At 48.2% G+C, this 17,433-nt stretch overlaps 1 protein-coding gene and 1 pseudogene across 1 annotated transcript in view; one reads left to right on the forward strand and one right to left on the reverse strand.

Moving 5' to 3' along the window:
* The window catches only part of LOC109769076 (uncharacterized), a 32,968-nt gene extending 16,322 nt beyond the window's left edge, over positions 1-16,646 (reverse strand). Inside the window, exons 1-3 of the mRNA XM_020327810.4 lie at positions 15,532-16,646; positions 14,582-14,690; positions 13,935-14,070 (exon numbers count right to left, since the gene is read on the reverse strand). Coding sequence (XP_020183399.1) covers positions 13,935-14,070; positions 14,582-14,690; positions 15,532-16,433 — 1,147 coding nt within the window. The 5' untranslated portion in view covers positions 16,434-16,646. The remainder of the gene's footprint in view (positions 1-13,934; positions 14,071-14,581; positions 14,691-15,531) is intronic.
* On the forward strand, positions 5,087-6,953 carry LOC141042193 (uncharacterized; annotated as a pseudogene).
* Positions 16,647-17,433: the final 787 nt, after the last annotated feature.

Genomic DNA, 17,433 nt, shown 5'->3' on the forward strand with positions numbered 1-17,433 from the left:
TACTAGGCCGATCTGTACGTGATATGGCAGAATTAGCAGCTCATTAGAAGTAGCCTTGTGATTAGAGCATACACTAGCTTTAAATGCATCTTTTTCTCAATTTTTTGTGCATAGAATGATGCAAAGGCCAGGGTCCAACCTTTTTTCTAAAAGAATACATAAAAAAATTCTAGGAACAAATGTAACTACAAGAGATTATCCCATTAAGGTGCATTGGAACCCCATTGTAGTACTGGTTAATGAAACTATCCCATTATAATAATTATCAAAGAGCTTTACATACACACACAAAAAGACGGCTGATTCCAACGGCGGAGCTATGTGTGTCTTTGGGCGCGGGGGGGGGGGGGGGGGGGGGGGGGGGGGGGGGGGGGAATGTGGCCCCCTGACACCCTGACATCTTCGTCTAGCTCCGCCACTGCCTGATTCCTTGGACTTTCCATCGAAACACATAAATTAAAACTTTGCACGTGCTATGCACGTACCAGCTTACTAGTTATAGGTAGTGTGTACATGGTCTGCATTACAAAGTAGAGGTGAGGACCTCTATTTATAGGCTTTGGGAAGCCTTCACATACTTCTACTTATAGCTGGAATACTCTAGAAAACATTATTTAAGTTTCACCATTCTACTAGTAGCTACTCACAACTAGAAGACTCTAGAAAACAGTAGGTAGGGTAGAAAAGAAAAGAACAGAAATACTACACTAGAGTGGAAGCATCTGGAAGTAGCCAAACAAATCTGACATACGATTTTTATTTATCTTTTTCATCTAGTGTTCCTCATCATTCTCCCCTAGTTGTTTGGAACTCGCCCTCGAGTTATCTTCATAGAGCGCTTCTTCTAGATGGTAGAGAGTCAAGTCCGCAACATTGAAAGTGTTGGATATGCCATGTCGCTTGTAAGATCTATCACATAAGCATTATCATTCATCTTCCTCATCATAGAGAAGGACCCGTACCTTCGCCGCCTAAGTTTCCCCTTAACACCTAAAGGCAACCTCTCTTTTCGGAGGTAAACCATCACCTTATCACCAACTTGGAATGATTTTGGCCTCCTTTTGCAATCAGCAAGTTGTTTATATTTCTGATTTTGTGCTTCCAAAGCACCACGAATCTCTTTAAATAACTCAGTATAATTATCAACAAAGGACAATGCTGATTTTGAGTTTTCCTTGATGGTAGCTTCGCCAGGTCCACCACATGTGTTGGAACTTTAGTGTAGACAATGGAAAAAGGACTCCTTCCTGTGGATCTATGCTTGGTGTTATTGTAGGAGAACTCTGCAAGAGATAAAGCCATATCCCATTATCCCTTTCTTTCTCCACAAATGCAAAGGATTAGACAACCCAAAAACTTGTTCACCACTTCTGTTTGCCCATTTGTCTGTGGATGAGCAGCGCTAGAAAAATTTAATTCAGTGTTGAATTGCTTCCACAAAGTGAGCCAAAATGCAGCAAGAAACTTGCTATCACGGTTTGAGACGATAGACCTTAGAACTCCATGAAGTCTGACCACTTCTCGAAAGAATAGGTTTGCCACATGATGAGCATCCATTGTCTTGCGGCATGGGATGAAATGAGCCATCTTAGAGAATCTATCCATGACCACAAACATAGCATCACTTCCTCGTCTTGTTCTTGGCAAGCCCAAGACTAAGTCCATAGAGATGCCCTCCCATGGAGACACAGGAACAGGCAAAGGCATGTATAACCCCGTGTTTTGGACTTGGCCTTTGCAGGTTTGACATATAGGGCATCGCTGGACAAACTTTCCAGCATCTCTCTTTAGTTGTGGCCAAAAGTAGCGAGCTTCCAGGTTAGCGATAGTCTTGTCCCGTCCAACATGGCCACTAAGATCACTTGAATGGAGTTCCCTAATCAGTTTGTCACGCAGAGAACTCCTTGGGATGCATAAACGATCATTTTTTAAGAGATAGCCATCCTGCACCAAATAGTCATCACCTAGTGGCTGGCCCCTGATGTGCTTTACCCAAACATGGCCAAAGTCTTCATCATCCTCATACAACTCCTTTATTTGATCCATGCATGGAAGTTCAGCTTCAAAAGAAGTCAAGAGGCATGCACGGTGACTCAAAGCATCGGCCACTCGGTTAGTTGTTCCAGATTTATGCACTATGAGATAGTTAAACCTCTCCAGATATGCTGCCCATCTAGCTAGCATGCAGTCAACATGCTTTTGATTTCTAAAATGCTTCAAGGATTAATAGTCACTATATACAATGAACTCTTTAGGTAGCAAATAAACTTCCCAAATTTTCAAGGCTCTGAAAACGGCATACAATTCTTGCTGATAGGTGCTCCATTTCTTTCTAGCTTCACTTAACTTCTCACTAAAGAAAGCAATGGGCTTCCTTTCTTGAGATAGAATAGCTCCAATGCCTACTCCACTTGCATCACACTCCAACTCAATAGTCTTGTTGAAATCAGGTAGCACCAAGAGAGGAGCTTGTGATAGTTTTTGTTTAATCTCATTGAAACTAGCTTCAGCTACTTCTGTCCATTGGAACTTTCCTTTCTTCAGACACTCGGTAACTGGTGCCATGATAGTGCTGAAATTCTTCACAAATCGCCTATAGAAAGTTGCAAGGCCATGAAAACTTCTTACCTCAGAAATGGTCTTCGGAGTTGGCCATTCTCAAATTGCTTCAACCTTAGAATCATCAACACGAATACCGTCACATGTTATGACGAATCCTAGGAAAAGAAGTTGTGTTTGCAGGAAAACACATTTCTTCAAGTTGATGTAGAGCTCATTTTCCCTTAGTACTTCTAGCACCTTCCGAATGTGATCAAAGTGTTCATCCTCATCCTTGCTATAGATCAAGATGTCATCGAAATAGACCACAACAAAGTCGGATAAGAAGGGTCTAAGGACTTGATTCATCAAGCACATAAAGGTACTTCGTGCATTTGAGAGTCCAAATGGCATGACTAGCCATTCAAACAACCCTTCTTTTGTCTTGAAGGCGGTTTCCATTCATCCCCGAGTCTGATACGGATTTGATGATATCCACTTCTTAAATCTAGCTTTGTGAACACTTTTGCTCCACTAAGCTGATCCAACATATCATCCAGACAGGGAATAGGGAATCTATACCTTACGGTGATCTTGTTAACGGCTCTACTGTCCGTACACATGCGCCAAGATCCATCTTTCTTGGGCATGAGCAGGGCCGGTACAGCACATGGGCTAATACTTTCTTGAATGTGCCCCTTCTGTAGCAATTCCTCTACTTTCTCCTTCAATATATCATGCTCTTTTGGGCTCATTCAATAGTGCGGAAGATTAGGAAGACTTGCTCCCGGAAATAAGTCGATTCTATGTTGAATCCCTCTCATCGGCGGCAGGCCTTGTGGCTCCCCAAGTATGTTATGAAATTCTGCTAATAAGCCACATACCTTTGCAGGAATTTCAACAGTCGGGTGCTCTTCTCCTTTTAAAATAAGTGCGGCACACAAATCTACCTCCTTCAAGTCTTCCATAAACTCATTAGAGGTGTGGGAGATAGTTAACATACTGTTCCCCTCGTCCTTAGAGATATTACTGTCAGTTTTGTTTGGTAGAATAATGATCTTTCTCTTCTTCCAGATGAAAGAGTAAGAATTTTCCTTGCCCTTGTGTATCCACATCAAATTGCCAAGGTCTCCCAAGAACATGGCCGGCATCCATCTCAACCACATCAGACAACACATTTGAGTGATGATGCTTGCCCAAAGAAAGTGGCAGGTTGCATTATTTGGTGATCCTCATATTCACTCCTTTCTTGATCCACCCAATAGTGTAGGGGTTTGGATGATCATGAGTATCAAGCTTTAAATGGTTCACCAACTTCTGGGAGATAAGATTCTCGCAACTGCAACTATCAATCACTAATTTGCATACCTTGCCATTCACCGTGCATTTGCTCTCAAATATTTTCTTGCGGTGTGTATTGTCAGGTTGTGGTGTGGAACATAGGAGACGCTGAATCACACATACCACCTCTTCACCTTCTTCTTGACAAACCTCTTGCCCCTCTACATCTTCAGATTCGTATTCTTCTTGGTCATCTTCACCATCATGGATAGTTGTGTTAACAAATTTCCTTAGTGGGCAACCGCTGGATGTGTCCCTCTTCACCACATTTATAGCATTTTGGGCCTTCATTAGACTTACCCTTACCTCTAGTTTGCTTCTGGATGGGTCGTTTTGCCTTTGGTGGAGCGGTCTTTTCTTCCACTCTATTAGGCTGACTCCTAGACGAGCCTTCGGTATGAGGATATGGAGGATATGGAGCCTTAGTTGCCTTTCTTGTCCTCACAAACCTCTCGGCCTTTAAGGCTAAAGCTTGTGCTTGATCAATGGACTAGATTTGTTGCATCATCAATCGATCTTGAATAGCATCATTGAGATCATTGATGTACCTTGCAACTTGTTGATCTTCAGTTTCAGCAAGGTTGCACCTCACTTGTTGCCTTAGAAACTCCTCCGTGTAATCTGAAACAGTCCTATTTCCTTGAGCACAATTTTTGAAATTGGATAAATAGGATCTGGTCATAATCAGCAGGCAAAAATCTCCCTTTCAAGAGACCTTTCATTTGCCACCAAGTTCTCACACGAGGTTCTCCTCTCAGCCTGCGCTCTCCTTGAACGCGATGCCACCATGCACCGGCTCCTCCTTTCAGCTTGTATGCGACCAAAGGAACTCTACGATCTTCCGAAACCTCCATGACCTAAAAGAAAGTCACCACTTCATATAACCAATCTAGGCACCCTTCAATATCAACATTTCCATTAAAAGTTGGGATCTCAGCTTTCACCTTGTATGCATCCCTTGCATATGTACGGTTGGGTACTCTCCGAATTGCATAGAGATCAGGTTCTTCAAGGGCTTCATCATATTCTTCACCTTCAGAAGTTTTGTTGAACCGGTATGGGCCCTAGCCCATCTAGATCTGTCTCTTGGGCCCAAGCCCATGAGAGGGAGTGACCTAGAAGAGGAGCCCCCCTTATCCCAGTCCCATGCAAACCACCACACAAGTGACACACTCGCGCGAGCCACCAGACAGAAGCTCGATCCAGTATGGAGGTACCTCTCCCTCGACTCAACATGGTATAAGGCCAGACTATGGAGGCGGCGGCCGCCGCCGCGTAGTTGCTCGCCGGCGAGGTGGCGGGGTCCGGCGGGGCCAGGCGCGACGAGAGACGGCTGCGTGCGGGACTGTGTGTGCGCGCGCGAGGCGGGTGTGCTGTGACGCGGGGTTGTGTGACCGGCAGGAGGATTGGCGGACGAGGATAAAGGAGAGGCAGCGCCTGAGGGTGCAGGAGGAGGAGGAACTGCCCCCGCAGGAGCGGGACAGGCAGGAGGCCCAGGTGGCCAGGTGGAGGAGGAGGACGCTAGGAGGAGAGGCGGCTGGCGAGGGTGATCCGGTGCAGGCCGCTAGAGTGCTCGATCTGGAACAGGAAGAGCTTGGGCTGGACTGCTGGAGTGTGCTGTGCTACTGCTCCTACTCTCCAAGAGTTGTTGACTCTGCAGCTTGCTCGTGAGGGGCTGTGAGCTGCTGCTGTGTGCTTTACTAAGATTTTTTTTTTCCTGTGGACTTGTTGTTGTGTGCTTGGTGCTGTGGTGGTGGTGCTGCTGCTTGGGAAAGAAGACTTGCTGAGGCTAAGTTCTGCTGCTGCTGTTGAGAGCTGCTACAGCTGAAGTGTGTAGTCCTGAGGGTTGCTGCTGCTGATTATCCCGCCAAACGATAGCTGAACCAAATGCTCTTGCTGAGGCTTTCGAGAAGCTCGCTAAGATCCTCGCCGAGTCCAACTCTGGGGCCATCGTTCCTCGAGGAAGTGGCTCAAACCAATTATTTGAGCTGGTCCAAGAGGGCTTTGTGGGCTGTGGAGCAGAAGGAGCTTGATGGACATTTGTTGGGCACCGTTGTAGAACCAGGGGACAAGAGTAGTGCAGAGGGCAAGAGGTGGAAGGTCATCCACTCTGTACTTATGGTGTGGTTGTTGAACTCCATGGTGCCCTCCATTGGACGCTCTGTGGAGGGGCTATCCACACCTGCTGAGATATGGAAGATTCTATCCACCCATTACTCTGGCAAGGGCAATGTCATGCTTATTGCTCAGATTGAGGACAAGATTAGGTTGCTGCAAGATGATGGCATGTCAGTGATGACATACGTGGCAGAACTGCAGGCTTTCTGGGCTAACCAGGATAACTGTGATCCCCTGGAACTCTATGACGCGGCTTCAATCGAGTCAAGGCACAAGTGGATGGCACGCAGGCGTGTACTGAAATTTTTGGCTGGCCTCAAAAGTTGCTTTGATGCCGGGAAGGCTTCCCTGTTGCACCAACCTAATCAGCCTACCATTCCCGAGGCTATTGCAGCGATGACTCAAGAGGAGGTGCGCCTATCTCTTGAGCATGCAGACGTGAAGGTTGTGCCAGCTTCGACCTTTGCAGTCACTGAGCGCATGGAGTGTGGAGGTAGGTCACTGGAAGAGAGAATGTCCAACTCGTGGCAGAGGTAGGGGGATATAACAGAGGGGGAACAGGCAGAGGCAGAAGTGCTAGGGGCAGAGGTGGATACTCAGAGACCTCATGGGGCCAGGCTGCTAGAGGCAGAGGTGGCTACTCAGGACACTCAGGGGGTCAGAGGGCTCACATGGCCGTTGCAGGAGACATTGGGACGTCCAAAGGCAAAGATGTAGATGATGTTGTCTATGGAGATTTTGCTCACTGGGCCTCCACTGATGAAGGTAATCCGGAAAGAGCATCTCTTGCTACTAATGAGAGTGCTCCAGAGTGGGTTCTTGACTCTGGAGCATCTAAGCATGTTGCTAGTAAATCCTGTGTTCGAGTCTTACAATAAGCATCCTCCCTCTCACACGGGCACCATACAAACGGTTGATGGCACAAAACAACCTGTCATAAGGGTTGGTACAGTAAAGTGCACTCCGAACATTTCCCTATCGTCGGTTTTACATGTGCCAGCCTTTCCTATCAATTTGGTCTCTTTCAGTGCTCTCATTGATCAAATAGACTGTCGTGTGATCCTTGACAAGTTCGGTTGCTTGATTCAGGAGCGACGGACGAGCCAGACGGTTGGGACTGGCACCAGGCGTAGGGGGCTCTGCTACATGGACCAGGAGGTGCAGCCGGACTTGGTGTGTGCTGCGACCATGGAGGACAAGGAGAAGCAGGCGATGATCCATCACTGTAGGATGGGGCATGTATCTTTTGATAAGATGAGCAGAATATTTCCGGATGTTATGTGTTGGCATAGGCAAGGGCAAGCTGACGTGTGATGCTTGCGAATATGCAAAACACACACGAGCCTCAGGAGCATATCTCCTTTTATGCTTATTGATTCGGATGTATGGACTAGCCCCATGGTGTCAATGAATGGGAAGAAGTATTTTGCTACCTTTATTAACTGCTATTCTCGTATGACTTGGATTTACTTGATGCGTCACAAGGATGAGGTGTTTAGCTGTTTTCAGAACTTTCATGCTCTTGTAAAGAACCAATTTCAGGTGCAGGTCAAGGTGCTCCGGACTGAAAATGGCAGAGAGTATGTGAACAACAGTTTGGGGGCTTTCATGGCTGACCAAGGGATTCTACATCAAACTTCATGTCCGGACACCCCCCCCCCCCCTCAGAATGGAGTGGCCGAAAGGAAGAATCGTCATATTCTTGAGGTTGCTCGGTCGTTGATGTTTACCATGAATGTGCCTAAGTTCTTGTGGGATGATGCAGTTATGACAGCCACATACTTGATCACCGGACACCTTCCAGGATACTAGGCATGAAATCTCCGTCTGAGTTGCTAGTTGGAGATAATAAGTTTGTTGTTCCCCAAAGTTGTTTGGCAGTACCTGCTTTGTTCGTGATCGCCGACCTTCTGTTGGAAAGCTTGATCCTCGGGCAGTGAAGTGTTTTTCTGAGATACTCGTCTAGTCAACAAGGGTATAAATGTTGGTGTCCCTCTGAAAAACGCAGGCTTGTAAGTATGGATGTTACCTTCAAGGAGTCTGAGCCATTCTATGGTGAGCCGACTGATCTCAGTCTACTGTTTGCAGAGCTTGACCACCTACACCCTGTGCGTGATGGTCAAGAGGGGGAGAAGGATGTGTCTCATACTCATGGTGATTATGTGGACATTAACACTGATAATGATATACGAGCTCGGGTTCAACCAATAGTGGGTACAATTCCGGTTAGTACCCTCACTGATGATGATGTGCAGGCTCATGTCGAGCCAACTGTCAATACACTTAAGATTGGTGCTCTCCATGTTCCTATTCGGGACCGATGGCAGACGAATACCCTGGTGTACTCTCAACGGCAACCACAAGTGCAGGGGGAGCAGCAAGGCAGGGAGGCAAGAGTGCAGGGGGAGCAGCAAGGCAGTGAGGCAAGAGTGCAGGGGGAGCAGCAAGGCAGTGAGGCAAGCTCATCTGACACAGTGGAGCTGCCCATTGTGTTGCGAAAAACTACACGTGAAGCGGCAAGGAAGGGTGAGGTAGCAAGGAAGGCTCTGCCAAAGGATGATGCTTGTGATGACCTTGATATTGGCAATTTTGTGTTACAAGGCTTTGTCACCTTCATACAAGGCGTTTGTTGCCTCTCTACAAACTGTGTCTATCCCTAAGGATTGGAAGGCTACGAAGCAAGATCTGAAGTGGCGTGAATCAATGATAGAGGAGTTAGAAGCACTGAAAAAAAAGAACAAGACATGGGTGCTAACCACATTGCCGGCAGAAAAGAAAGTAGTGAGTTGTAAGTGGATTTTTACCGTGAAACAGAATCCTGAGGGCAAGGTGGAACGGTATAAGGCTAAATTGGTCGCCAGAGGATATAATCAAACTTATGGAATTGACTATGATGAGACATTTGCTCCAGTTGCAAAGATGAACACAGTAAGGGTATTGGTCTCGTGTGCTGTAAACTTTGGGTGGAAACTGCACCAGTTAGATGTCAAGAATGCCTTCTTACATGGTGACTTGAAAGAAGAGGTATACATGGAGATACCACCAGGTTTTGGCACAGAACGGACTACGGGGAAGGTATGCAGGCTGAAGAAATCCTTGTATGGTCTGAAGCAATCGCCGAGGGCATGGTTTGATAGGTTCAGACGGGCTGTTTGGAATATGGGGTATGGCCAATGTAATGGTGATCACACGATGTTCTATAGACACACTGATAAGAAGATCACCATTCTTGCAGTGTATGTTGATGATATCATCATCACTGGAGATGATGAGGAGGAAATAAAAAGAGTGAAGGGGTGTCTAAGCAAGGAGTTTGAGGTAAAAGACTTGGGCAATCTAAAGTACTTCCTTGGCATAGAAGTGGCTCGAACAGAGAAGGGAATATCTTTGTGCCAACGAAAATACACCTTGGATCACTTGGCTGACATGGGCATGATGGGATGTCGTGCAGCCCCTACTCCAATTGAACAAAATCATCAAGTAACGGCACAATCAGGTGAGCTAGTGAATAAGGAAGATTATCAAAAGCTGGTTGGGAGGTTATTGTGCTTGTGTCATACCAGGCCTGACATTACGTATGCCGTGGGGGTGGTGAGCAGATACATGCATGAACCAAGGAGTGGGCATCTTGATATTGTTCACAGAATCATGAGATATTTGAAGGGGACTCCGAGTAAAGGGTTGTGGCTTGCGAAGAGTGGACATCTTGAGGTGGATGACTATAGTGACTCTGATTGGGCTAACTGTCAAGATGATAGAAGATCAACTTCAGGCTACTGTGTGTTTGTGGGAGGAAACTTGGTGTCATGGAGAAGCAAGAAACAGGCTGTTGTGTCTAGATCAATAGCAGAAGCTGAGTATAGAGCTTTATCTCAAGGGTTGTGTGATATGCTCTAGGTGAAGCACCTACTGTGCGAGTTGAAGCTTTTAAGGAAGGGACCCTTGAGGGTGCCATTGCTAATAACCCAGTTCGACATGATAGGACGAAGCATGTGGAAATTGATCGCTTCTTCATTAAAGAGAAACTTGATGCTGGGATCATCAGCCTTACTCATGTCAGCTCTGGGCAGCAGTTTGCAGATTGCTTGACAAAGGGACTGGGAACACAGGACTGTAACTTGGCGTGTGACAAGATGGGCATGATAGATATCTACCAACCATCTTGAGGGGAGTGTTGAACCGGTATGGGCCCTAGCCCATCTAGATCTGTCTCTTGGGCCCAAGCCCATGAGAGGGGGTGACCTAGAAGAGGACCCCCCCTAGTCCCAGTCCCGTGCAAGTCCCGTGCAAGCAGCCACACATGTGACACACTCGCGCGAGCCACCAGACAGAAGCGTGATCCAGTCTGGAGGTACCTCGCCCTTGACTCAACAAGTTTCAACATAAATTGGCCTTCTTAAAGCACGTTGTTGTGGCGGTCTTGCTCCAAGATTACCTCTCCTTTGTCGAACATCTTCTTTAGATGAATCTCCTTCATTAGCAGTAGGGGGGACACCCTTTCTTATCATCTCAACCAGTAAGTCAAATCTCCGATTAAGATCTTCACGCGGCTCTTTGATTTGTTGTTCTGCAGCACCCATCCTCTTCTCCAATTGCTCCATTGCTTGCTGCAGCTGGCTCTCAAAGAGGACAGCAAGAACTAGTATGGGTCAACAAGGCTCTGATGCCACCTGAAGCAGCACAAAGGTTGTGGAGGAGCAACTCCACCTTGTTGCTACAATGTGTAGGAACAACTTCAACGTGCTGCGCTAGATATCGCTCTAGAGGCGAATGTAGGCCAATATGGCAACAAGAGTTCAATCCAGATCTCCTAAAGCACAAGATCTACTCCAAGATCTTATATAAGAACAACAAGTTCTATTATAGGTAGTGGGTACATAGTCTGCGTTAAAAAGTAGAGGTGAGGACCTCTATTTATAGGCTTTGGGAAGCCTTCACACACTTCCTACTTCTACTTATAGCTAGAATACTCTAGAAAACATTATTTAAGTTTCACCATTCTACTAATAGCTACTCACAACTAGAAGACTCTAGAAAACAGTAGGTAGGGTAGAAAAGAAAAGAAATACTACACTAAAGTGGAAGCATCTGGAAGTAGCCAAACTAATCTGACATACGATTTTTATTTTTATTTTTCATCTAGTGTTCATCAAGAACTCCCACAATTGGCCTCACGACCATCGAGATGGTTCCCATGCCATGGCCACTGGTGATCGTGTGCGGAGCCACCCTTCGCAGGAGCCCAGGAATCCCAACGGCGCGGAAGCCGCTGCACCTCCTCCCCCTCCGCGACGCTCTGCGGATCCGGCGCAACCACCCGGCTCTCGCCACCCATCACATGAGATGGGCGGTCGGCTCTCCGTGCGCGAAGCTGCGAGCGAAGAGCACTCTTGGACCCATGCCTCAGAGCATGACTTGCAGCATCCGTCGCACGACGGCAGCGCGCCATGGGGATCGTCCGCCATGCGGAGAGGGAGCTGGCGCCGCTACCCGGCAAGCGGGGCCACCTCTAGGCATTCGCAGGCCAGAACACGCGCTTGCAGTTGTGCAAGCCCTCTCTGATTTCCGCCCGTAGCACCGAAAAACGAGTCGCGCCTTGGCGCCTAGGCTGACAGGCTGGTAGCTCATGGATTACGCCCACGATAATCCCGCCCCGGCGCGTTCCCGAGAGTCGAAGCGTACGCCCGCTTCAGCTCGCGACCCCGCCGCCCCGGGCCGTAGCCATGGGCATTCCAGCTAGCTGCGGTCCCCTCGGCGGGAACCACGAGGCGAGGATCATGTCTGTCGTCAGGATGAGCGCCACAAACAGCGTGACGCTAGGTGAGACGATAGACACCGGCGCATCTTCGTCACCGCCTCGCAACCGAGACCTCCAAACCGACCTCACCGACCAGCGTGGCGAAGACGCCCGCGTCCGGATGGAGCGTCGCCGGGCGAAGGACGATGTAGTTCTCGTGAACGGGTCAGTGTTATATGGCGTGGGTTGCCCTGTGTTCATACCCGAGCTGCATCAAGTGGTCTGGCCGCCCAAGTTCAAGTCCAGCGCGCCCGTTGAGTACGATGGCAAGACCAATCCTGTCGAATTCTTGCACGTGTACATCACCGTGATGCACGCCTCAGGGGCTGACGGCACGGCTATGGCCAATTGGTTCCCATTGGCCCTCAAGCCCAATGTCAGGTCCTGGTTGATGAACCTCCCGGCTGAATCCGTCCGCTCCTGACACGGCCTATGCGATCAATTCGTTGGGGCTTCCAAGGTCGATTAAGGGCCCGCGATCAAGAGTGATTTGCCTTCCTGTTCAGAATCCAGGCGAACCCTTGCGCAAGTACATCCAGAGATTCGGCCAGGTGCAACAAGCATTCCCACATCGACGCCGCAACAGCAATTGCCATGTTCCACGCGGACGTGCGCAATCCCAAGATGCGTGAGAAGCTGAACACGCACCAAGTGCGCACTATATACGAGCTCCTTCAGCTGGCTAATAAGTGTGCGCGCGCGGAGGAAGGTAGAAGGATTCCCAAGGAAGCTCCCACTGACAATGATGTAGCCGGGACATCCGGTGGTCCCGGCAAGAAAAGAAATCGTAAGCATCAGCAGGGCTCAGTCCTGGCCACGGAGCTTGATCCCACGAACTCAAGGATGGTGAACAAGGGGAAGCTTTAGCTGCTGCTGATCACAATGTCGTGGTGCACGGTCCACATGAGTACCACGCACGACCTCAAGGATTGCAGGAAAGTGAGGACACTCACCGAGGAGCGGTGCTAGGAGTGGCAAGAAAAGAAGAACTGTTGTCGCAGGAGCTCAAGACTAGTGTGGAGGCCACGCAGCCACTCAAGTGGTCCGCCATCCCAATCACGTTCGATGTCGGGGATCACCCCGACTGCACAACGGGCGTTGGTATCCTCCCACTAGTAGTCTCGCCTACAATCAACAACATCAAGGTCACCAAGATGTTGGTTGATGGTGGCGCTGGCCTCAACCTCCTCTCCAAGAACATGCAAATCCTGGCAGGGCATCTTCACCCCATGGGAACGTTTCAGGGAGTGAACCCAGGATCCACTCAGCCGTTGGGACGGGTTACCTTACCGGTCACATTCAGCAATCCCGACGACTTTCGCACAGAGAGCATCACTTTTGACGTACCCCAATTCCCTACAACAGCATACTACGGCAGCTCGCGTTGGCCTGGTGGCATCTCATTATGCTTACAACGCCCTCAAAATGCAAGGGCCTTGGGATGTTATCACCATCAAAACTGACGAAAGATGCCATTTACTGTGTGGAAAGGTTGTACTGGATGGCAACGGAATACGACGACACGTGCCTCTCACATTTAATGAGTTAGGTGCTCCACTGTACAACTACCATATTTACTGCCTTGTAGCAATTGTGGCCACCCCTTGGAACTAAAAAAGGAGGTTCGTGCTACCCAGATCGTGGTTCGACTCTTAGCAAGTCTACACCCACATACTAGAGCCCGTTTCTTAGTCCCGGCGGCCTCGGTAACGAAAACCATCTCTTGTAAACTTTGTTCATCACATCGAGTGAGCAAATCCAGCAAGACGTAGGGCGTTACGCTTCTCAGCGGCCCGAACCTGGGTAAACATTACCATGTCGTAGAGGTAGGATTCGTGTGTCTCTTCGCCCCTCACCGAACCAAAAAGGGGGGCATCCCTTGCTCCCTGGTGTTGTGTTTCCCACACGCGACAATACTTGAGCAAGTGCCCTGGTCGAAAGTACTACAAACTAATAAGGGGACAATTCAATTCAAGTGCAACTTTTTGTTTCCATCTAGTATAATCAATTTTGACCTTGCAAAGCATGCTAAGTCTAAAACAAGTAAGTTCGAATTCCAATAATTGCCATGATAAAAATTGCTTCCTTAGTGTTTGATATTATCATGTATAACTCATGAAAGTAAGTTGATGTCACATACCAACAATTTCATCAATTATGCATGTTAGGCTACTAGAATCAAGTTCATCTTCTGTTATGACCCTTGCTCCCATGACATCTGCCATGATATACGCGTTTTTCGTTTGATGGTCATCCACAATTGTCGGTAAGGGTATCTGAAAGAAAGAGGAAACATTATCTGAACAAAGTTGCATGGACAAATTTTGAGAAAAAGGATAAAACATGTAACATGTACTGTAGTTTGGTTTTGCAGTTTGTGGCCAATAAATGCACATTATTAGTCCACCTTTTCTATTAACTTAAAATAAAAAATACTTTTAGCAGCACATAGGTCTTTGGCACAGCATGACGGCATTGGTCATTTTATGGTCCTGAGAAGGGAGAAGACCTTTCTAGTTGCTGCACTCTAAATATGTTACTATATGGTTATTCTTTAAGCTTTGACACAACTCATAACATCAATTTCATTAGAACATCCAAGTTTTTTTTTTAACACAGCAAAGAGGAATTGGTTTTAAAATATGCAAATTATTAAACATGAAAGTTATAATTTGAGCACAGCAAAGGTTAACCTGGTTGCGTTCTGTTGTTAAAAGGTAGGATTAGGTACATAAAAAGAAAACAAATGGAATTACATAACAAGTAACTTGATGTGATATATGATACCAGAATTGCCGGTTTCCCAGTGACCAATATCTCAGTGCAAGCCACAGAACCAGCTCGAGAAACGACAACATCAGTAGCAGCATATGTCATGTCCATTTCATGCAAGAATCTTCATATGAAGAGATACGATAAATCAGTATGGAGAACTTACAACAAAGCTTGGAAAACAAAAACAATTCAACCAATACTAAAACTGCTCTGCTAGAGCATTACACAAATGCACATTACAAAATATCATGGACTGCCAAAGATCCATACCATGTTGTTGAAATTAGAATCTGCAAATACAGACTAAGTTGATGCAGCAACCGAACCAACATCATGATTTGAGACCGGATTAGAGTTACATAACAAATCAGAACTAGAAAGAGTGTTCTTTCTTTCTTTTGTCAGTCCACTTTGATAATAGTGTTACTACTGCAAGGGAATTCGTCAGAAAGAGGAAATATCTTAATACTCTCTATTGCACCATTATTCTGAGCTATGGTCAAATTTGGATCAAGTACCATGTAAAGGTTTTGTTACCAATAAACTCTAGTTTCAGAAGAAGTGGAACATAGGCTATGAGATCATAACACAGAAATGGTATCGTAATGCTATCCGTGGTGCTTGTAGGAATATCACAATCATGTCTTCTCCTAGTTCTGAATACTAATTAGTACTGTCATGATAGAAGGTAGATCTTCGCTTGACTGAATGGTACCATGTTACCTAAACCATGTTTAATTGGAGCAAAAGTGAAAAGATCACAGTTCACCTCACTACACATGCCACGTCATCAATCCACCATTTTATTTTTCTCACCATCATACAGCCAAACGGACATGCATCTTCCAAGAAAGTTCACATTCCCATTAATACAGCAAGATCCCCAGTGCAGGCCAATTAACAGCTAGAAACTGACATCCCAAGTACAAACAACGTCATACAGCCAAAGGAAGGGAACTCACGGTGTCAGAAACAGCCGGCGATGCGCCCTGACGAGGCTCTCCATCTCGCAGAAATCCTCTGGTCCCGTCTGCCATATAATGTACCTATTTTTCCTTCTCGACAGCATCTCGTAATACATGTTAAGTACTGCCACATTGATCTGCGGCGATCCCACCGTCCCGGCGAGCACAAGCACGACCTCCATCCCCTCCGCCTCCACCAGCCCTGCCCTGGGGAAGAAACGCGCCATGGCGGCGGCCTTGGACATCCTGCGGTTGCGGATGGACATGCGGACGGGGTTCCCGTAGACGGCGCACTTGCGCTTCGGGAGGAGGCGGACGGGCGCGTTGAACGCGAGAAAGACACGGCGAGAGAGGGGGGCCAGGAGGCGGGTGGCAGGGGCGGGGCCGGCGTCCTGGTCCTGGATCACGAAAGGGAGTCCCAGGAGCAGCGCGGCGAGGCAGCTGGGCAGGGCGGGGGGACCGCCGGTGGCGACGAGGACGTGGGGGCGGAAGTGGTAGAGGTGCAGCGCCGCGGCGAGGAGCGCGCGGGGGAGGCAAGGAGGGACGGGGGCGAATGGGTATGAGGAAGACGCGGCGGTGGCGGACTCGAGGGACGGGGCGGGGGCGCCGAGGAAGAGGGAGCGGGAGCCAGGGAGCGAGGCCTGGACCTCTTCGGCGAGCGCGAACGCGGCATAGACGTGCCCCCCCGCGCCGCCGCACGCGAAGGCAACGCGCAGGGAGTCGGTAGCCTGTGCCTCAGAGGTGGGGGTGGGGTCACTCGAACGGGAAAGGTGGCAGCGCGGGAGGCGGGCGCGGTTTCGTGTGGGGATCGGGATGCAGACGGGCGTTTTCATGGGTTGTCTGCTAGGAAGACGGCGAACGGGGAGAAGAAGCCACCTCCGGTGAGTGGTTGCCACCATTTTTGTCTACTCAGACTGGCGAGGGTGGCTGGCAAGTTGTTAGTTGGAGAAGAGTTTTTCTTCACGATGTGCAGTAACCGGTCACGAGCACTAATACTCGCGATATGGTGCGAGTCCGCTAACTCATGAGGATCTAGGCCAAATTTGTATATGGTTCGTTTTGAAGTGTTGGTAATTAGCCAACTGCTAGGAAGACGGTGAACGGAGAGAGGAATCCGGCTCCGGTGAGTGGTTGCCATCATTTTATCCATTGGCGGGCGAGGGTGGCTGGAATGGCAAGTTGTTAGTTGGAGAAGAGTTTTTCTTCTGAACGTGCAGTAACTGGTCACGAGCACAGATGCTCGCGATATCGTGCGCGTCCGCTAACTCATGGGGATCTGGGCCAAATCCTTATACGGTTCGTTTTGAAGTGCTGGTAATTAGCCACTGTTCGGGAATATGGATGTGTGGTCGAAGAGTTAAGTAGGCTAGTGACGTGAGAGACTTGGCGACATGCCGTCGATTGGCGATATGTTGTCCTCCTCTTCCTCCTGATCTCCATCCCCAGTTGATTCCCCTTCCGATCCAGCTTTTCCCCAGATTTTCCCCTTCCTGATCTTCCTCCTTCCCTCTTGTAGATATCCTCGGCCTCTCTTCTTCGATTCTTCCCCCACTATCATAGCTCTGCTCCACCCCTTTTCTTCAAGCTCAGTCCAGATCCCCTTTTCCTAGCCTGAGGCATTCATATGGGATTTGATGCTGCTCCTAGTGGCCTTCTTGGCTCCATATGAATGGCGCCTGGGAGCCTTGGATTGGATCTGATGGTCCTACAACAGCTAAGGGCACGGACGTTGCATTTGGTCCACAACTCGCGCGATCCGGAGAGGTGCTTGCAAGTTTTGCATGTTCGAGCGGCGACTTTCTTTCATTCCCGCGACCTGGACGTCATTGCCAAGGAACAATCCGTGCAGGGTGGTGGGTTTGTCGTTCGTCTGGACTCTGCGCCTCCTGCCTTGATGGT

This window comes from Aegilops tauschii, chromosome 3, assembly GCF_002575655.3.
Source record: "Aegilops tauschii subsp. strangulata cultivar AL8/78 chromosome 3, Aet v6.0, whole genome shotgun sequence".
NCBI classification, from domain to species: domain Eukaryota; kingdom Viridiplantae; phylum Streptophyta; class Magnoliopsida; order Poales; family Poaceae; genus Aegilops; species Aegilops tauschii.